Here is a 17,653-nt window from a genome sequence, read left to right as displayed (position 1 = left end):
AGACATAGACAAAATTAGTCTAATTATTAATTACCTTTTTCTTTTTTTAAAGATAATATGTATATCATTAGTCTTTAAATATCTTGCATAAAATAACATATATTATAATAATCGTCCTTTATTATTTAATTTTATCAATATTTATATATTAAAATTATTCCAATTACATGACACCACTTTATTATAATAGATTTTATATACGATCTTGAATACAAGGTGAAGGAATAAAAGGTTTCGTAATACGTTCACACTGTCTATTGTCTTAAGAAAGAAAATAATATTGAAAAATATTCAGTAACGTTACAATGGCATTGACAAGAAATAGATACTCGAGGGACATATTCACTTAGAATATATTTTCAACGATTATATACTTTCCCATAACGGTGAAGGAAATTATGCGGAAAGTAAGTACCGGTTAGTGATGCCTGTGAGGTGTAAAATTGTCGGAACGAAAGGAAATTCTTTGTGTTGATGTTCCAAAACGCTTACGCTTTCTGATCGGCATTCGTTTAGCATCTTTAACGGATGAACGTTAGTTTGATTCATCGGTAATAGATTTAAATCATAATGATAACTTAGAGAAAGATAGATAGATCATGGTCTCGTTCTATTAACTCTCTACTTCCGTGCTTTCTCCGTTTATGTTCTGAGCTCATGCTTTGTTTCGTGATAAATCAACGAGAAAATTGTTAAAGCAGGAAAGGAAGAATGAAAGGAAAAAGAATAAATAAATAAATAAATAAATAAATAAATAAATAATAGACTTTAACTGAGTATCTGACCGAAGTCATTCGTGCGATTATTTCAATCGATTCTAAATGCATCCATGCGTTTTAAATTAACTTTCATATCTTCTGTTTTCAAATGACCATGAAACTCTATGATCTCAGTTAGCATATATATGTATGTACTATATGAATATTTATAATATATTCTTATAATTCTCGTACGAAGTCTCAGTTTTATACTTTCAATCGAATGGAGACGTTGCGTTCAGTGAGACAAAAAAAAAATAGAAAGAAAAAAGAGATAAGGTATACTGTTTTATTTTAATTATTGTTATTTATCCATTTTTAGACGTACTCCAGTGAATCAACCGGATGATGATTGCTTTTTATATGCGATAATAAAAAGGGTTGCGTAAATCGTATTCACATAGAGTTTATAAACTTTAAAATTAATTTGATTGACTTATACCATGAATTGTATTTCTTTCATTTTTTTTTTTTGTTTCTATTAATTTAATTTAAAGAATTTTATACAATTAAGAGTGACAAAGTATATTTTATATAATTAACAATTGTAAAGATGTTAATAGAAAATTGAAATTTCTTTTATGGTAAAAGTCTAAATGAAGGTCTGCGACCTCGAACGCGTTTAAAGGTCATACTTTTATTCACGGTCATTCTAACCGGTCTTTTGCTGTATCTATCTACGAGAGAAAGAAAGAGAGAGAAACATTTACTTTATACAAATTTGTAATAATAGATGATGTCAATATTTGTTTATTTCATTTCGTTCGTTTATGTTCAGGATAATTTTAAAGCACTAAATACACAGGATCGATTCACTACGGAGATAACAATTTATTATAATATGAATATATATAATATCTAAAAAGATACAGTTTTTATTTACGTTGAGGATTCGTGTGTGTATATATAGATATATATATAGAAATTAGTGAATAATCATACGTATGATAATCGTATATATTGAGAAACTTAATGTTTGTACATCTAATTACAAATATGATTTTTATCGAATTATGAAAATTAAGAAAAATATGTGGATAGAAATAGATTGAATTCATCGATTTTATGGAAACAGTAGAAAGAAAGCAAAAAAGTAAAATTATGTAATATTTTACTTCATTATTTAATATATCATAAACTATTTAATTATCTAAAATGGATAGATTTGTACGCATAAGCTTTTTAAATAAATATCGCTCTATATAGATAATAACGTGTGATATATAGTTAAATACGAAACATGCAGTGAAATATAATAATATTAACAGCTGTACGAGTATAAATAATTATTGAAGGACGATGCATAGGAAGCATACTATTACATTTATATATTTGATTATATGCGGAACATTTTATTAGTCGAAAAAAGAAGAATACTATATGGCTAATATTATAATGTTTATGTTAAATATATTATAGGTAGATAATAAGACACAGTCCTTCAATAAAGTAAAAATTGATACGTTCGTTTTAGGATGCTAATATGTTAATATACTTACAATATTTAAATACATAGATTAAGTCTTATATATGATATGTTCTATAGCCTATCTATGCAAAAGAATAGATAATATTTATGCACCTATTCTTCGTAAAAGAAAGATTACATTACTAATTGACCAAAGTTTTGGCACGTTATAAATGTGTTCCAGACCATTTTTCTCTTAATTTATATATTATAATATTTCTAACGTATACATATATATAAATATATTAACAAAAGTTAAAATATGTATATATATATATATATATATATGTTAAATAAAATCACATGCATATCTATATTCATTTAATTTTTTTTTTATTGTGTATCAAATGATTAAATAAATACTATATTTATGATTATTAATTGATCAAAAAATCATAATAAATATATTTCCAAAGTATAATTAAAACTGAATTAGAAATGCATGTAACTTTAAATTATCTCTATAAATTATATTAATACATATTAAGTTTTGATACATATATCCAAATGAAAAACTGTTAAATTATACTATGATCATTAATTTCAATATGTTTGCTATTTGATAATATTAATAGAAAAATTAATTTTATTATATTTATTCTACTTGGACTAACAATAAGCATTTTTATTCTTAATTGTGATATAAAACAATTTTAAAGATTTGAGAGAATCTGAGTATTTTTTGTTACAAATTAATTAATATTGATATTAATATTGACTTATAGGAGCTTTAAAATAGCTTTATTAAGACAATTGTTGTCGCTTAGTTTATATAATTAGAAATGATATTTTTTGATGGAAACCATTAAATCCAGTTTCTGATTCAAAAAAATATTTTTTAACAATAATAATAATCTTAAATAAAATAATCAGTTTTATTCAATAACATCTCTAATTTTATGGAATAAATATATACCATTGAAAACATTTTCGTTTGGATAATATATAATCTAATAATTGAGTACTAAAAAATATTATTATTGTATTGATTATATCAATAAATAACATGCGTATATACCTTATATAATAAATATAGTATATATAATAATACAGATTTCACATTATATAACATAGTACACGTACTTGGGTAAATGCGCAACTATGTTGGTAAGGCAATATATTTCTTTCATGATTTAGTACAAAACTCTTCTTTTTTTTTTCTTATGAGTTGTACTTATCCTGCTGTTTTAAACACATTCAATGCACATATTTTAGAAAATGAAAATATTATTGAAAATAATATGTTATAATTTAGTTAACTTTAGATAAAGATAGTATTGAATGGTGTTATCAAAGTGAATATTTAATCAGTGCATTTTTTAAAAGTTGTTGAAATAGAGAAATATACATACATATGTGTTCTTGGTGATATATATAGAAAATCAATTTTTTTTTTATGTCATTATTGAATGTAATAATATAACAATATATCAACCATGATATACTATTGATAGTTTCTAGAACATATTAATACATCAAAATAAATGAACTACTATTAATATTTTATTAAAGACCTTTTAAACTTGAATGCACAAGCATATAGATTGGCCCCAATGCCACAAATTTATGGCACGTATTACATCATTTATTTGTCAGTAAAACACTTGATCCCATCTTATTCATAAACCAATTATTGAAATTTAAATAGTGCTTTGAAGAGTTATTAGAGAAGAGACTTGTCATATTAATAAATTTACATATTCTTATCCTTCATATTTTAATTATTATGTATGAAATGTTCAGAATAAAAGTGATATGTAAAATTAGAAGACAGAAAAATTAGATACAATAATATAAGATTATTAGAAAACAAATATAATTGAAAGAAAAGTTGAAAAAAAGAGAGATGTAAGATATGTTAAAGTAATTAAAATAAAAGTATTTTATATCACTTTTATTCTTCTAATTATGTAAATTTTTACTAATTTTTTAGAAGGAATGACTACTTATCAGTGACACTTTATATATTATAAAGCTGAAAAATCTGAACAAATAATATTTATTTTAAAAGATATTAATCATATTCATATTCAAATTTACAGAATACAGAATATGAACTTTGAAGGAAATAAAAATTAATAAGCAAATTAATGATGTTACATAAGTAAATTTAAGTTCTTAGATATAGAACTTATTTCAGATAAATATACTTAAGAGATATACTTAAGAAAATATAGAACATAGAATCTAATTGAAATAAAATCATTTACCAATTATTTCTAAATAATAAGAAATAATAAGAAAACAATAATTGTTCTACAATTTTTTTTTCTTACTTTAACTGAGATGTCTTCTGTCCCACAATTTTGTTACGAAGTAAATTAAAATTACCATGTACTTGAGATAGCTGAGCCTTGAGTGAATCAGAAAGTTGTTTTTGTAATTGTTGAACTTCTAAAATCTCTTGACGAAGATTTTGATAATCTTTTGTAACTTGATGTACAGAACGTAATAGACGAACTACAGATATCTGTTAAAAGTAAAAAAATTTAAATAAGTCGTAATAGATAAAGAATATTTTTATTTTATTCTTTTAAGCTCTGTAAAATAGTACCTCGCTATCTGGATCTTCGAATTCTTTCTCAAAGGCATCTATTTGCCAAGCAATCATATCTAATTTTCCATCAGCCTTTTGAACCTAAAGTTGTGAACAAAAATTAATATTACTTTTCATTTATATTAAGAATTGCTATAAATTTAAAATTTGTTGAAAGAAACGAAAAATAGAACTTACGCTTTGTTCAAGGTGTACAATAGCAGATTCCATGTTTTCTTTTCAAAATAAGAATATCTTTATCAAAGGCAACGTACAATTAACGAAAGATACGCACAAAAGACCACTGCCTTACCACTTCAAAATCGATTATACCTATCCCAAGAATTTTGAACAGAGAGATAAAAAGCAGTTATAACAATTAATTCTATTGGCTTACATAAGATGGCAGAATAATACAAGTTAAAAAAGTCAAAAAATTTATCGACGAATAATATATCGACTGTATTGCCGATAAATCTCTCAAATTAGTACTTCAAAAGTGAGGTCGCTAGTGTATTGTACATCGCAAATAGAGGAATTTTGGAATTGTTTTGAAAGAAATTTATTTGCCATAAAAAAAAATAGAATTAAATTACTTTTTAGATGTAAATTAAATAAGTACCATTACTTTGTAAAGTATAAATTTAATTGATCACGCGGAATTAGTTCAAAAGAATATCGACAATTCTTTGAATTGATGACAAATAACGCGGCATTTATTTGGCGCATGCGCATATCTACAATTAATCGAGTGATGGCGCAGTTGTCGCCGATCAATCTTGAGAGGAGGATTCCGATATTGCATGTGCGCAGTTTGCTGCTAGTCGAGGTCTTCGTTTGGCTGTTCTCGTTGTCGGATACGCCTGTTATAATCGTTATTTGAACGAAAAATTAGTGCAACATTTTGCACTGATATTGATCGTTTTATTTGGCTCATGACAACGTAAACTCGATCGAAGATTTTATCGTAATAATTTACGAAGACAAGGAGAGAATAAAAGAGACAGAAAAATGACTATCATCACGAAAGCAATTGGTGAGAAGAAGGCGTCGGGGAAAATGGTGCAGCCATTGTTTCCAGAAGAACCTATTACGGTTAGCACGTATATCTTGACACTTGATAGCGGTATCGTTTGCATATCTACATTTTATTTTTATTAATTCCTTTTTATTTTTTACTTCTAAACTAGTAGTAGACTTAATCTTGTTTATTACGAAGTTAGCTTAAAAATTTTATATAATTATTTCCATCAAATATTTTTTATATACAATGTGTGTGTGTCGTGGGGAAGTATGTATGTGTATGTATGTGCCTATATATGTATGCATGTATGTATGTATGTATGTATGTATATCATCGTTATACAGTAATAAGTTTTATCTTAAAGGAAGTATATATATAACTATGCGTACCATACATATATATGTAAATCGTAGTTAGCCATGTACGATATCTGTATAAAAGATAAATTACAAATTTTGTTCGATAATATTTCATTAATTATGCAAGAAAAAAAAAAAAAGAATCGTAATTTCTTTTTATCATACAGGTTCCTTTAAAAACTGATCCTGAGGCACAACTCAATAAAGAAGATATGGTTAAACATTACTGGATTGCACGTAGAAGCATACATAGAATTCAAATGACTGCTACGTTCTCCTTGTTCATTGTTGCATTGATGATATTAATAATTGGTGTAATAGGCGGTCTTTATGTATACATACAATATGCCAGAGCACAAATACATAGATTCCGTACTGGATGGTATAGCATTCCATATGATAAAATGCCATATAATAGTGAGAAAATACATCAAGCAATCATAGCTGATTCAAGCATATTCAAGAGTCTTACTAAAACTTCCGAACAAATATCAATAAATGTTAACAAAAATGCAGACAATAATATTAAGGGTTTCCTTAAAGAACGATTTGAAATTGATCTTGAAAATGAACATTATGAAAAGATTGATGTGCCAGATTTTCATGGCGGTCGTCAAGGACGTTTTATACACGATTTTAACATTGTAAGCTACAAAATAGTTATTTTTTTTTTTTTTTTTTTTTTTTTTTTTTAAATAATAACATTTTTCTATCATATAGTATTATTTTTCAGAATAAAACTGGAATTATAGATATTGATGGTCGATGCTGTTTCGTTATGTCATTGAATCGTCAAGTAATTTTACCACCACACAGTCTGTATGATCTACTTAGAAAAATGTTTAATGGTAATATAATGAAATCATATAACAATAATAGCACGTGTTATCTTGAGATTAAAGTATATTTTTTAATATATATTATACTGAATATATCAGGTTATTATGAAGTGGATACAAATATTATACGTGAAACTATGGAAGTTGTTACTCCAGCTATTACTGATATGTCCACTGTGGGAACATACATTGCTCGTGAATGCCAAAATTTGCCAACATATATGTTGAAAGGTGTAAATCCTACTGGTGAGTCAACATAGATTTATATTTTTCTTACATTTTATATTTTTTAACATAAATGTCTCTTAGAGATTTATTTGATAAAAGTTTTATATATTTGTATGTAATCAACAAATAAATACAAAGAAATTTCAGTTGTTAAAAGGAGTGCATCAAGCGGTATTTTTGCACAATATGCTGGCAAAGATATTGTAGAAGTTGATATTTTGAACCTGAACGAATTCCATAAGTAAACACAAAAGGAATTTACATTTTTTAGGCAATTAAGACTCAGTAGATTGATGTAAAAAAAAAAAAGGTTATGTAATACCCGGAAAACATAGGTGACTATACCGATTTCTTTTATAAATATAACTTTTATTATTTATATAACACGTTACAATTTAGTTTCTATTATTTTTAACATTTTAATACAAACATAAATTGTTAATTTCATACTTTTTAGGTGTAAGTCTACTTTTCAACACCATTATGTCTTTCCACAACATTTATCTTCTTGATCCTAAATAGCAGTCATCATTTATATTCACATTCATATCTAATGTGAATAATTAAATATCAAGCAGTAACTGGTTAATCTTAGATGTGCAATAGAATTTGAAAAAGATAAATTAATAGGCTACATTCTTTTTATAAGCTTATATCGATATTGAGCAGATAGTTGATTTTGGTTGGAGTTGGTTAATGATAAATATTTATCACATTTGCTGCACAATATGATTATGTTTTTAATTAAATCTTATAAAAAGGATGTGTCTATTATATTTAAATTAAAACATTATTATTATTATCATTACATGGGAAATTGTTTTAAACGGATGGTAACTTTTTTTCTGTAATATCAAATGAAATATATATATATATATATATATATACATTACATTATTTTACAAATTTTCTTCGTCTTAAAAAGATTATATATGCAATGATTATATAATATCTTTTCATAATAAATAAAGCTTGCTCTTATTTTTAATAGATACATATCAGATTTTATGGTTGGATAGCTTTTTCTCAATTGGAATTGCTAAATTGCAAGGTAAATGAAATAATAGTTGCGAGTCAAAATTGATAAAGTCATAAAGTTATAAGATAAAGTTATATTAAATATAAAAGATATTTACTCTTTATTCTGTTTCAATTAAAATATATATATATATATATATGTATATCATGCGCTTTTTTTTATTAGCGTGTTATACTCTGATAAAGCAATATATTTCTTATCATTTTTTATAGGACTATTTTTAAACAATACAAAATCTTTGTTAGATTAATTTTAATTGCTGAAATTTATTCTATATTTCAAATTATTAGTAAAAAACATACATTTAAAAAGAAAAATATAACGAATAAAAATGTGTAGAAAAATAAATGTATTGCATTCCATGCATTTAATATTCTGATATATATATATATATATATATAGTAGAAACACGTGTGTATCTTTAATATTTAAGTTAAATATCTAAAACTGTTTGGCTATATATATATACCTATTATATATATATAAAATAAAATTAAGAAAAAAAATTGTTTCTATATATACTGCAGAATATTTAGAAAATCATGAATGATCATTTTTAAAAGCAAGCAAATGGCTTTGATATGAGCTCTAATGTTAGCTCTAAATAATAATTTATCATTCCTCTGCTGAAAATAATAGAGAGAGGGGATTTAGTGTTACGAGAACGTATATCCTGTATCTTACTGCATGTGTAGTAAGATAATGTATACCGCATAGTAATCGTTCGTAGAATTAAGTGGAAATATGAGATTGCACTATACTTTTTATTTTATATTATTTTATTTATTTATTTTTTTTTTGTTATAAAAGGCTATACGTGATAATTATAATTGTTTCAAATTTTTCATGATTAAGAAATATGTATCTTCTAATATATTTAATTTTTTAAAGTTTCTCTAGAATTTGATTTTTATATTTTACATGCCAAGTTTTTTCTATTTTATGCTGTTATGTTATCTATTATTATTATTATTATTATTAATAGATATATTCTATTTCAGTTATAAATACATATATAAAATTTGTAAAATTGTGTATGCAAGATATATTGTAAGATCATACAAAAATAAAAAGTATACATATAAAGTTAAATGTAATTCATATTACATTGTCCATTAAGTGGCAAGAATTGTAAATTATTTGAAAAGAGAAATTTATAATTGGAAGAAAGAATTTTAAGAAAAAAAAACAAATCTGTAGTACAAAATACGCAATGTAGGTAATAGACGTACTTTAATGTACTGAACGATATTTCCATTTATTTACAAGATGTAAAATATCAAATATCTAAATCAACTAGGCGTCAAGTAGAATTACCATGTGTCATATCAACTATTGCTTTCTGCCTAAGCGTATAAAGTTTCTTAACCCATTTATCAAAACGAGCATCTTGATCCAACATGATCTGAAAATAATGTTATAATAAAATAATTTATTGCTATATTACTTATTTGAATAGAATGTAGAAGAAAAAATGAGTTCTTACCGAAGGATGGAATATACTTTCTGGTACGGTGCTTATATCCGCTACCGTAGGAATTTGAATAGTATCAGCACTAATATCGATGACAATGTTTTTAAATTTGCTTTCTTTCGTATGAGAAGACGAAGTAAATTGTTTAGGCGTAAATCCTTCAGAATTTATTTCTTCGAGTACACTTTCCTTGATACGTGGTTCAATTAAAAAGTCATCTAAAGAGAGATTTGCAGAAGATAAATGTATATACAACGTGTTTGAACTTTGCAAGATTTTTTTGCATGATCATCATTCAATATTGATACGAGATCGTAAATCCTGTCCTCTCAATGAAAACAAAATTATACCTTTCGTTATGGGATTATTAGATTTCTCAAGTATAGGTTTAACGGTAGACTGCGAACTGCTAGAACGACTTCTAGATTTGTCTCTAGAAGTAGATCTCATTTTCCTTTTGCTACGATCAGAAGAATGCGATCTACGTGTACGAGAACGATAGCGACGTTTTTCTCTATCACCCGAATTGCTTCTGCCACCTTTGTAATTTTTCGAATTTCTATCTCTACCTCTGCTTCTGGAGTGTGAACGATGTCGGCGTTTGGATTTTGAATGTTTAGATGATCTCTTACGATACGGTGAAGATTCACTAGTGTCTGAACTGGTGGATCTAAGGAATACAATCCATAAAATTTATTTATAATTTATATTAATTAAATTTTATCTTTTATTTATTACATTATATTATTTTATATAATGTATATTAACTAACCTAGATTTTCTGCTATGTTTTCTTCTGTATCTGCTGCTATAATCTGAATCTGAATCACTCGAATATCTTGCCATAATTATTAAGTACTATTCCAAAAAATTACTTCAAAATTGTTTATATAACTATTTATACCATTAAACCTATACCAAATAAACAATTTTTGAACACAATTGTTTTGCGGATTGTCAATAAGATATTAGACATAGCTTATTGCGATACTAGCGCTACGAATAATAAATATATAACTATGTATCCTTGTACGCTTTTGTTATTGTCTAAATAATTCTCGTTCTAATATAAGTCAACTACGAACGTTAAATCGTTTAGATAAACATTCTAAGGTTAAGACGTTGTGTTTGATCGAATATTAAGCGATTAAACTTTATCAGAGTATAACAGAAACTGTACACTTGAATAATAATTGTTTTATCGAGCGTCGTTAAAGAAGAATTCTACATAATTAAAAGAGTAGGTAACTAATTCGGTTGATAACAAACAAAACTCAATACTATCTTTAGGACTTTCTTACAAATTACATCTACATACGTACATACATACATATATATATATATATATATATATATATATATATGTTTCATTAAAAATAGAATACTAACATAATCACCCTGTCATAAATATAAAACATCATAATGTATTCATATATCAATCAGATCGTCGTAGGTTATGTTTTCTTTAATTCAATTTCCAAGAGAAAAAATTATTCTTTCATTTCTCTTTTATAATTCGTTGATCGTATTTTAATCGATAGCTTTCGCAGACTTTGTGTTTTCAAAGAAAACGATAATAACGATTAATCGTTGAAGTAAGCGTGTTGGTTAATAACGTTAATCGCGATGAAAGTGTTCGTAAACAGTTGACATAATTTTCGGACATACATACATTAATACGTAATCAGGTTCGAAATGAAAAGTAAAATACGAGTATATCTTGAAAGATTGCGAATGTATATACATACATACATACATACATTTATATATATATATATATATATATATAAATATATGCGATGTAAATACAAATATGCTTTCAAGTTATAAAATACTTGACTGACAGGTTACATTAGCATCGACCATATCATATACTGCTGTTTCTGCTCTCGTAGTTGAGTATAAGTATAAGTAGGTACACACTAGCTGCGGCTTGATCAGTTTGCTCGTATGCTTCCGTGATAATACCGATAGAGGAGAAGTAGTCAGGTAAGTTGTCTTACCATCCAATGAGAGAAGGACCTGACCAATGTGCCAGGCAAGTGCAATCGTTCTATCAAAATGTAAATTAGATTTCCGCGTTCGGCGATGGGACGGGATGGGACAGGAGAGTAGTAAGGGGGTGTAAAAAGGGAAGGAGTGAGGTGAGGATTGCGGAGGATTCTTCTCTACTGATGTACAACGGCAAAATCGTCAATTAATCATATTAAACGAGACGAACGGGAATGTCCCTTTATACCTCTCCTCGTCGGCCCTCGTGTAAATGTAGATAAGAAGAAAATGGAGGAACGAGAGATGATCGGGATTCTTCGCGTGGCGGGAAAATCAAAAAAAAAAAAAAAAAAAAGAAAGAAAAAAATTATATTACCGTCGATCGAAGAAAAAAAAAAAACAAATATAAAAGAAGAAGAAACGATCGATATTTCTATCCAATTGCATTTAGAATTCTCTTTATCTTCTCGTTCAAACGTATTCAAGAAAGAGACGCATGATTAAAAGAAAGAAAGAGAAAGAAATGAATGAATGAAGAAAGAAAGAAAGAAATAAAGAAAAAAAATAATTTTAGATTTACCTTGCGAGTAGCAGAGGGTGGGGGTTGGGCGGAGAGGGAGGCTGGTTATTGCAGAAGAAGCAATGAAATAAAACGGAGAAAGATGAGTCGCTTCGTTTAATCGTAATCGATAATATATCTCGTTTATTACTTCTAAAAATTATATGACTTCGATATGGTGGTAGTGGTGATGGTGATGGTGGTGGTGGTGGTGGTGGTAGTGGTGGTGGTGGTGGTGGTAATGGTGGTGGTGGTAGGAGTGGGACGACATTTTTTATTTCAATCTTTAATTTTCTCTATTTCTTTTTTTCTTTTTCTTATCTTTTTCTTTTCTTTGGAATTTCTAATCTCTTAAAAACTTTCAATCGTTTAATCTCTTTTTTATTTTACTTTTCTATAATAATATCATCGAATTCGAGCGAGAGAGGCCAAATTTAAATGATGATGGATGCTGTGTGCGAGGTAACTCTACCCATTCACTTTTATTTTTTTTCTTGTTTATTATTATTATTATTATTATTATTATTATTATTATTATTATTATTATTATCTTTTTTTTTCGTTTTGTTTCTTTTTCGCATATTATTTCTCGATATACATACTTACATATGTAATTAATAATATCGTATCTCTCTCTCTATTTCTCTTTTTCTCTGTGTCTCTATTATCTATCTATCTGTTTATCTATCTCTCTTTTTCTTCCTTTCTTTTCTATTTTCCTTCTTCTTTCCTCCCTTCGATCCTTCGATTTTAAGCGTAAAAAGAGGAAAGCGTATTATTTTACCGGTCGACGAAGAAAAGAAGAAGAAGAAGGAATTTGTGTGTGATATATATATATATATATATTTTATATATATAAAAGAAAATATAGTAGCATTGAAAATAGCTGCATTTTCTTTCAAGTTGAAAAAGGAAGATATGAATAGTAATAATAATAATATAAATAATCTTGTTTGCAATTATTTTTAAGCGAAAATATAAAAATTCATTCTGTTGTGTACATTTTTTATTTCAAAATGGCGGCTCACTCGGTTAATTATTGTCATCGTACTTGACAATATTTCTTCCTTCTTCTTTCTTTTCTCTTAAAAAAAGAAATATATATATATTTTTTTCTTTTTTCCAAAATGATGGATACTCGATTAATTATTGTCATCGTTCTGGACAATTTCTCTTCCTTCCTTCTTTCTTTCTTTCTTTCTTTCTTTCTTTAATATATGTGTGTGTTTGTACATATGTATGTATATATACATATATATACACACGCACACACATATTTGTATAATATAGTTTACGTAGAGATTTCAGTCTATGAAAAATAAAATACAGCAAATGTTATTATTATTATTATTATACAAGTGGCAGTGTGAAACACGTATTCGTTAGGTTAATCTAACCTAGAAAAAAGATACTAGACATCGAAGACATTACTAAATGCTGATTTTTTTTGTCGATTCTAATGAGATTAATCTTTTCATTTTCTCGATATACATACGTACGTACATGCATATATATATATATACACACATTTATATATACATGCATCTATATATATATATATTCATATGTATTCCTTTTCATTTTTTTTAATTGAAACAATTTTAATATATTTCGATGACAATTGCTTGATTGATGGTAAATAAAAGAATTATGTATATCGTATGTTTTCCTTTTTCAAAATGGAGGAATATCAGTAATACTGATCGACATTTTTTCTCTTTTCATTTTATCTCCCTCTCTCTCTTTTCTTTCTTTCTTTCTTTCTTTCTTAAAATTTTTTTTTCTTTGTCTTTGTCTTTGTTTCTTTCTCTCTCATTTATTCGAATCATTTGGAATTCGTGTAGTTTAATTAACTTATTCTCGACGCACACACATACACATACACATACGAACATACAACACACATATTCACACATACGCATTAAAACGGATAACGTTGTTTAATTTGTGCTAAAGTGACCCAATTTTCACCGAAGATGCCGGAAGCGAAAGAGAGAAAGAGATAGAGAGTAAGAGAGAGAGACAGGGAGAGGGAGAGAGACAGTGAGAGAGATACGCTTATCAGAAAGCGTAATGAACGAAAGAGAGAGAGAGAGAGAGAGAGAGAAACATAGATAGAAAGAGAAATAGAAAGAGAGAGGCGTAGTCAATGTAATTAATCCTACTCATTCCTTTTGCTACCAGCCAATCAAAAGCACGATAAGATATATATACATATACATACATACATATATATATATATATATATTTATATAATATGTATAAAAAAAAGAAGTCCTTTGATTTTAATGACATTTAAGAAAAATTTCATGATTGGGTATAAATTTTTCAAAATGATCATTATCATCATCATCATCATCATCATCATAATCATCATAATTATCATCATCATTATTATTATTAATATCATTATTATCATCATTATTATTATTATTATTATTACTATTATTAATATTATTATTATTATCATTATTATTATCATCATTTATATTTATATTATTATTATTATTGTTATTATTAATGATTAAAATGATTTCGATATGTCATCTAAGAAAAATTACATGTTCGGCCATTGATTTTCGATTATTATTATTATTATTATTATTATTATTATCATTCTTATTGTTATAATTATTAATATTATAATTATTATAGTTATTATTATCATCATCGTTGTTATAATTATTATTGTTATTATTATTGATATTATTTATTAATGGATATTATTTATTATTAGTAATATAATTAATTAATTAATTAATTAAATAATTAAGCGATTATGTAATACTAATTGGAAGGAACCATGACAGACACAACGTGCTTGGGCGAGAAATATATATATATATATATATATATATATATATATATATATACTTGTTTCGTTTACGTTTTCATTTTTGTTTGTTTGTTTCTTTTTTGTCTTCTTTCCTTTCTTTCAAGCAGAAGCAACGTATTCTCATTTGATTAGTGTCAACATTGTAACACTGCGATCCACTTTGACGTGAACGATTTAAGTAGACGTTAAAGCATCATCAGATCAAAGAATGATGAATGTAAGTAAAGAGCATGATCGATGGATCGTTACAATAGTATTCATGTGTCGTGTTTGCAATTGTTTACAATAAATAATAGTTTTTAAAATAAATATCCTATTAGATTAACAATTCGCTTTTACAAGAATTTGTTTGTTTATTATTAATATTATTATTAATATTATTATTAATATTATTATTATTATTATTATTATTATCATTATTATTATCATTATAATCATAATTATAATTATTATTTATTTATTTATTTATTCATATATATATATATATATTTGCAATGAAATTGAGAGAAACGTTTTTTAAAGATCATCATCTCTTTGAGAAAAAGATATCTAGAAATCGATCGAAATACATCCAAGAGGAATCGATCGATCAATCGTATTTCTCATACGTACTTATGTACGATGTAAAACGTTTTCTTCATCTCTCTATTTTTCCTGTTTTTTCTCTTTTTCTCTCTTTATATATATATATATATATATATATATATATATATATATCTTTTATATATATCTGTCTGTCTTTCTTTCTCTCTCTTTCTTGTTTTTCTCTCTTTTTTCTCTATTTTTATTTCGACGTCTAGCTCTAAACGGCTACCACCATGGTAGTAGCATTTGAGAAATTCCGATTAACTGTTCCTTTCAAAAGGGGTACTCATTTAACAAATGTCTTAGACAAATTTATAGTCTTCGAAAAATACATCGAGGATATCCGCAAGATATATCCAAACGACGATCATTCTTTCACTCCCTCTCCTTGTTCTTTTTTTCATTCTTTCTCTCTCTCTCTTTCTCTCTCTCTCTCTCTCTCTCTCTCTCTCTCTCTCTCTCTCTCTCTCTCTCTCTCACTTTCTCTTTTTTTTTCTCTTATATTTCTATCTATTTTCATTCATCTCTTAGAAATATTTTCCAAGTGTTTTAACGATATTTTCGTTCGCTATTTTGATTAATATTATACTAATTCATCAAGATACATAATTATTCATGAAAGAAAGAAAAACGAGAAGAATGATGGCCGATCTCAAATATGGCCGATCGATAATATCATTGAAATATTATAATTTCTTTCATATATTTTATATTTAATCATTAATTTTTATATTAATTCTGTCGAGGACAATATTAATTTTTTTTTTTTACTTTTATGGAGAACATACGACGAGCGTTCTTCACACGTATTTCGAAAATAGATATACATAGAGACGATCGTTTTCAATATGGCCGATACAAACATGTCCATCTCGATATCATCGAAATATTATTATTTCGTTCATCTATATTTTGATTTAATTATCAATTTCTTTTTATATTAATTTTATCGAGGACAATTTTATTCACGATAAAGAACACACGACGAGTTTTCTTTTCACGTATTTGAGAATTATGTACATATATTTATTATATTTCATGGAAACATGGCGGATGCCATACATACATGCACACATACATACATGCATACGTACATACATGCATACATACATACATACATACATTAATTTTTCTTTCTTTGATTTTTTTTATTTCTTTTTCTTTTCCTTTTTCTTTTCAACGTACGAGGAGAGTTTCGGAGATAGAGACATACGACGAACAGTATTACTATCGTTCTCTCTTTCATTCCTTTTTTGTTCATTTGATATTTTATTCTCTTTCTCCTTCTCTCTCTCTCTCTCTCTCTCTCTCTCTCGTATTTTTATCATTGATACCTTTCGCAAAATTAATACGCTAAATAACCTTATCGATTAATTATACTTATTGCTCTAAATAGGACGAGTTTCTTCGTTAAATACGAACATTGAAAAAAAAGTGAGAAGAATAAAAAAGAAAAAAAGAAGAAGAAGAAGAAGAAGAAAAAGGAGACGATGAAAAAAGCTGACGGTGATGAAAAAGAAAAAGAAAAAAACAAGAAAAAAAAAAGAGGTTGCCCCTTTCTTTTTTTGACAGTGAACGAAAAGAGACGTTTTGGGGTTTATATATATGTGCGTGTGTGTGTGTGTGGGTGGATGTATGAGGATGAATTGTGTCCGTGTGTGCTGTGCGTGCCAAACGAAAAGCCATTGTAAATGAATCTCCATCGAATTTCCATTCGAAAGAATATATAACGCTTAAGAGAATATCGATCGAGACTCAAATCAACTCAACTATGTTTAGCGAATAGGAGTTAAATTTATGAATCACGGAAATAACGCAATATCTAATGGCGGCGTTTAATGATTCGTTAATGATTCTTAAATATGCTTTTATTCAAAGTACGTACGTACGTACGTACACATACGCATGCGAGCGCGCGCACACACACACACATCCACATAGAAACACACACACACA

At 26.7% G+C, this 17,653-nt stretch overlaps 4 protein-coding genes across 4 annotated transcripts in view; 1 reads left to right on the top strand and 3 right to left on the bottom strand.

Annotated features, from left to right (window-relative positions):
• Positions 1-257: 257 nt before the first annotated feature.
• On the bottom strand, positions 258-5,150 carry LOC122636930. Its single transcript, XM_043828625.1, has 3 exons — positions 4,961-5,150; positions 4,781-4,864; positions 258-4,696 (listed from the first exon to the last, which is right to left on the bottom strand). Exons 1-3 carry the CDS (start codon positions 4,991-4,993, stop codon positions 4,499-4,501), a joined length of 315 nt encoding a protein of 104 aa, XP_043684560.1. The 5' UTR covers positions 4,994-5,150; the 3' UTR covers positions 258-4,498.
• Positions 5,151-5,554: 404 nt separating this feature from the next.
• On the top strand, positions 5,555-7,460 carry LOC122636919 (integral membrane protein 2B). Its single transcript, XM_043828609.1, has 5 exons — positions 5,555-5,857; positions 6,313-6,789; positions 6,879-6,993; positions 7,084-7,230; positions 7,360-7,460. Exons 1-5 carry the CDS (start codon positions 5,774-5,776, stop codon positions 7,455-7,457), a joined length of 921 nt encoding a protein of 306 aa, XP_043684544.1. The 5' UTR covers positions 5,555-5,773; the 3' UTR covers positions 7,458-7,460.
• A 1,986-nt stretch (positions 7,461-9,446) lies between these two features.
• LOC122636920 (luc7-like protein 3) lies at positions 9,447-10,817 on the bottom strand. The gene is made up of 4 exons (XM_043828610.1): positions 10,498-10,817; positions 10,076-10,395; positions 9,738-9,943; positions 9,447-9,656 (listed from the first exon to the last, which is right to left on the bottom strand). Exons 1-4 carry the CDS (start codon positions 10,569-10,571, stop codon positions 9,555-9,557), a joined length of 702 nt encoding a protein of 233 aa, XP_043684545.1. The 5' UTR covers positions 10,572-10,817; the 3' UTR covers positions 9,447-9,554.
• Positions 10,818-17,462: 6,645 nt separating this feature from the next.
• LOC122637082 (general transcriptional corepressor trfA) overlaps positions 17,463-17,653 on the bottom strand; it is a 102,894-nt gene continuing 102,703 nt past the window's right edge. The window contains exon 6 of the mRNA XM_043828958.1: positions 17,463-17,466. Within this exon, the coding sequence (XP_043684893.1) occupies positions 17,463-17,466 (4 nt within the window). The remainder of the gene's footprint in view (positions 17,467-17,653) is intronic.

Source organism: Vespula pensylvanica, chromosome 24 (genome assembly GCF_014466175.1).
Source record: "Vespula pensylvanica isolate Volc-1 chromosome 24, ASM1446617v1, whole genome shotgun sequence".
Classification (NCBI taxonomy): Eukaryota; Metazoa; Arthropoda; class Insecta; order Hymenoptera; family Vespidae; genus Vespula; species Vespula pensylvanica.
Note: the sequence above shows the minus strand (reverse complement) of the source record. Positions and strands in the feature narration are given on the sequence as shown.

What these genes read in the sequence shown, in the direction of transcription:
- LOC122636930 (XM_043828625.1), bottom strand. Translation starts at nt 4,993, where the DNA reads ATGGAATCTGCTATTGTACACCTTGAACAAAGC. An exon ending in TTGTACACCTTGAACAAAGC is followed by an intron (nt 4,865 to 4,960) that starts GTAAGTTCTATT and finishes TCACAACTTTAG; the next exon opens with GTTCAAAAGGCTGATGGAAA. An exon ending in TCGAAGATCCAGATAGCGAG is followed by an intron (nt 4,697 to 4,780) that starts GTACTATTTTAC and finishes TACTTTTAACAG; the next exon opens with ATATCTGTAGTTCGTCTATT.
- LOC122636919 (XM_043828609.1), top strand. Translation starts at nt 5,774, where the DNA reads ATGACTATCATCACGAAAGCAATTGGTGAGAAGAAGGCGTCGGGGAAA. An exon ending in TTATACACGATTTTAACATT is followed by an intron (nt 6,790 to 6,878) that starts GTAAGCTACAAA and finishes ATTATTTTTCAG; the next exon opens with AATAAAACTGGAATTATAGA. An exon ending in GAAAGGTGTAAATCCTACTG is followed by an intron (nt 7,231 to 7,359) that starts GTGAGTCAACAT and finishes AAGAAATTTCAG; the next exon opens with TTGTTAAAAGGAGTGCATCA.
- LOC122636920 (XM_043828610.1), bottom strand. Translation starts at nt 10,571, where the DNA reads ATGGCAAGATATTCGAGTGATTCAGATTCAGATTATAGCAGCAGATAC. An exon ending in AAACATAGCAGAAAATCTAG is followed by an intron (nt 10,396 to 10,497) that starts GTTAGTTAATAT and finishes TGTATTCCTTAG; the next exon opens with ATCCACCAGTTCAGACACTA. An exon ending in AAAGTATATTCCATCCTTCG is followed by an intron (nt 9,657 to 9,737) that starts GTAAGAACTCAT and finishes CATTATTTTCAG; the next exon opens with ATCATGTTGGATCAAGATGC.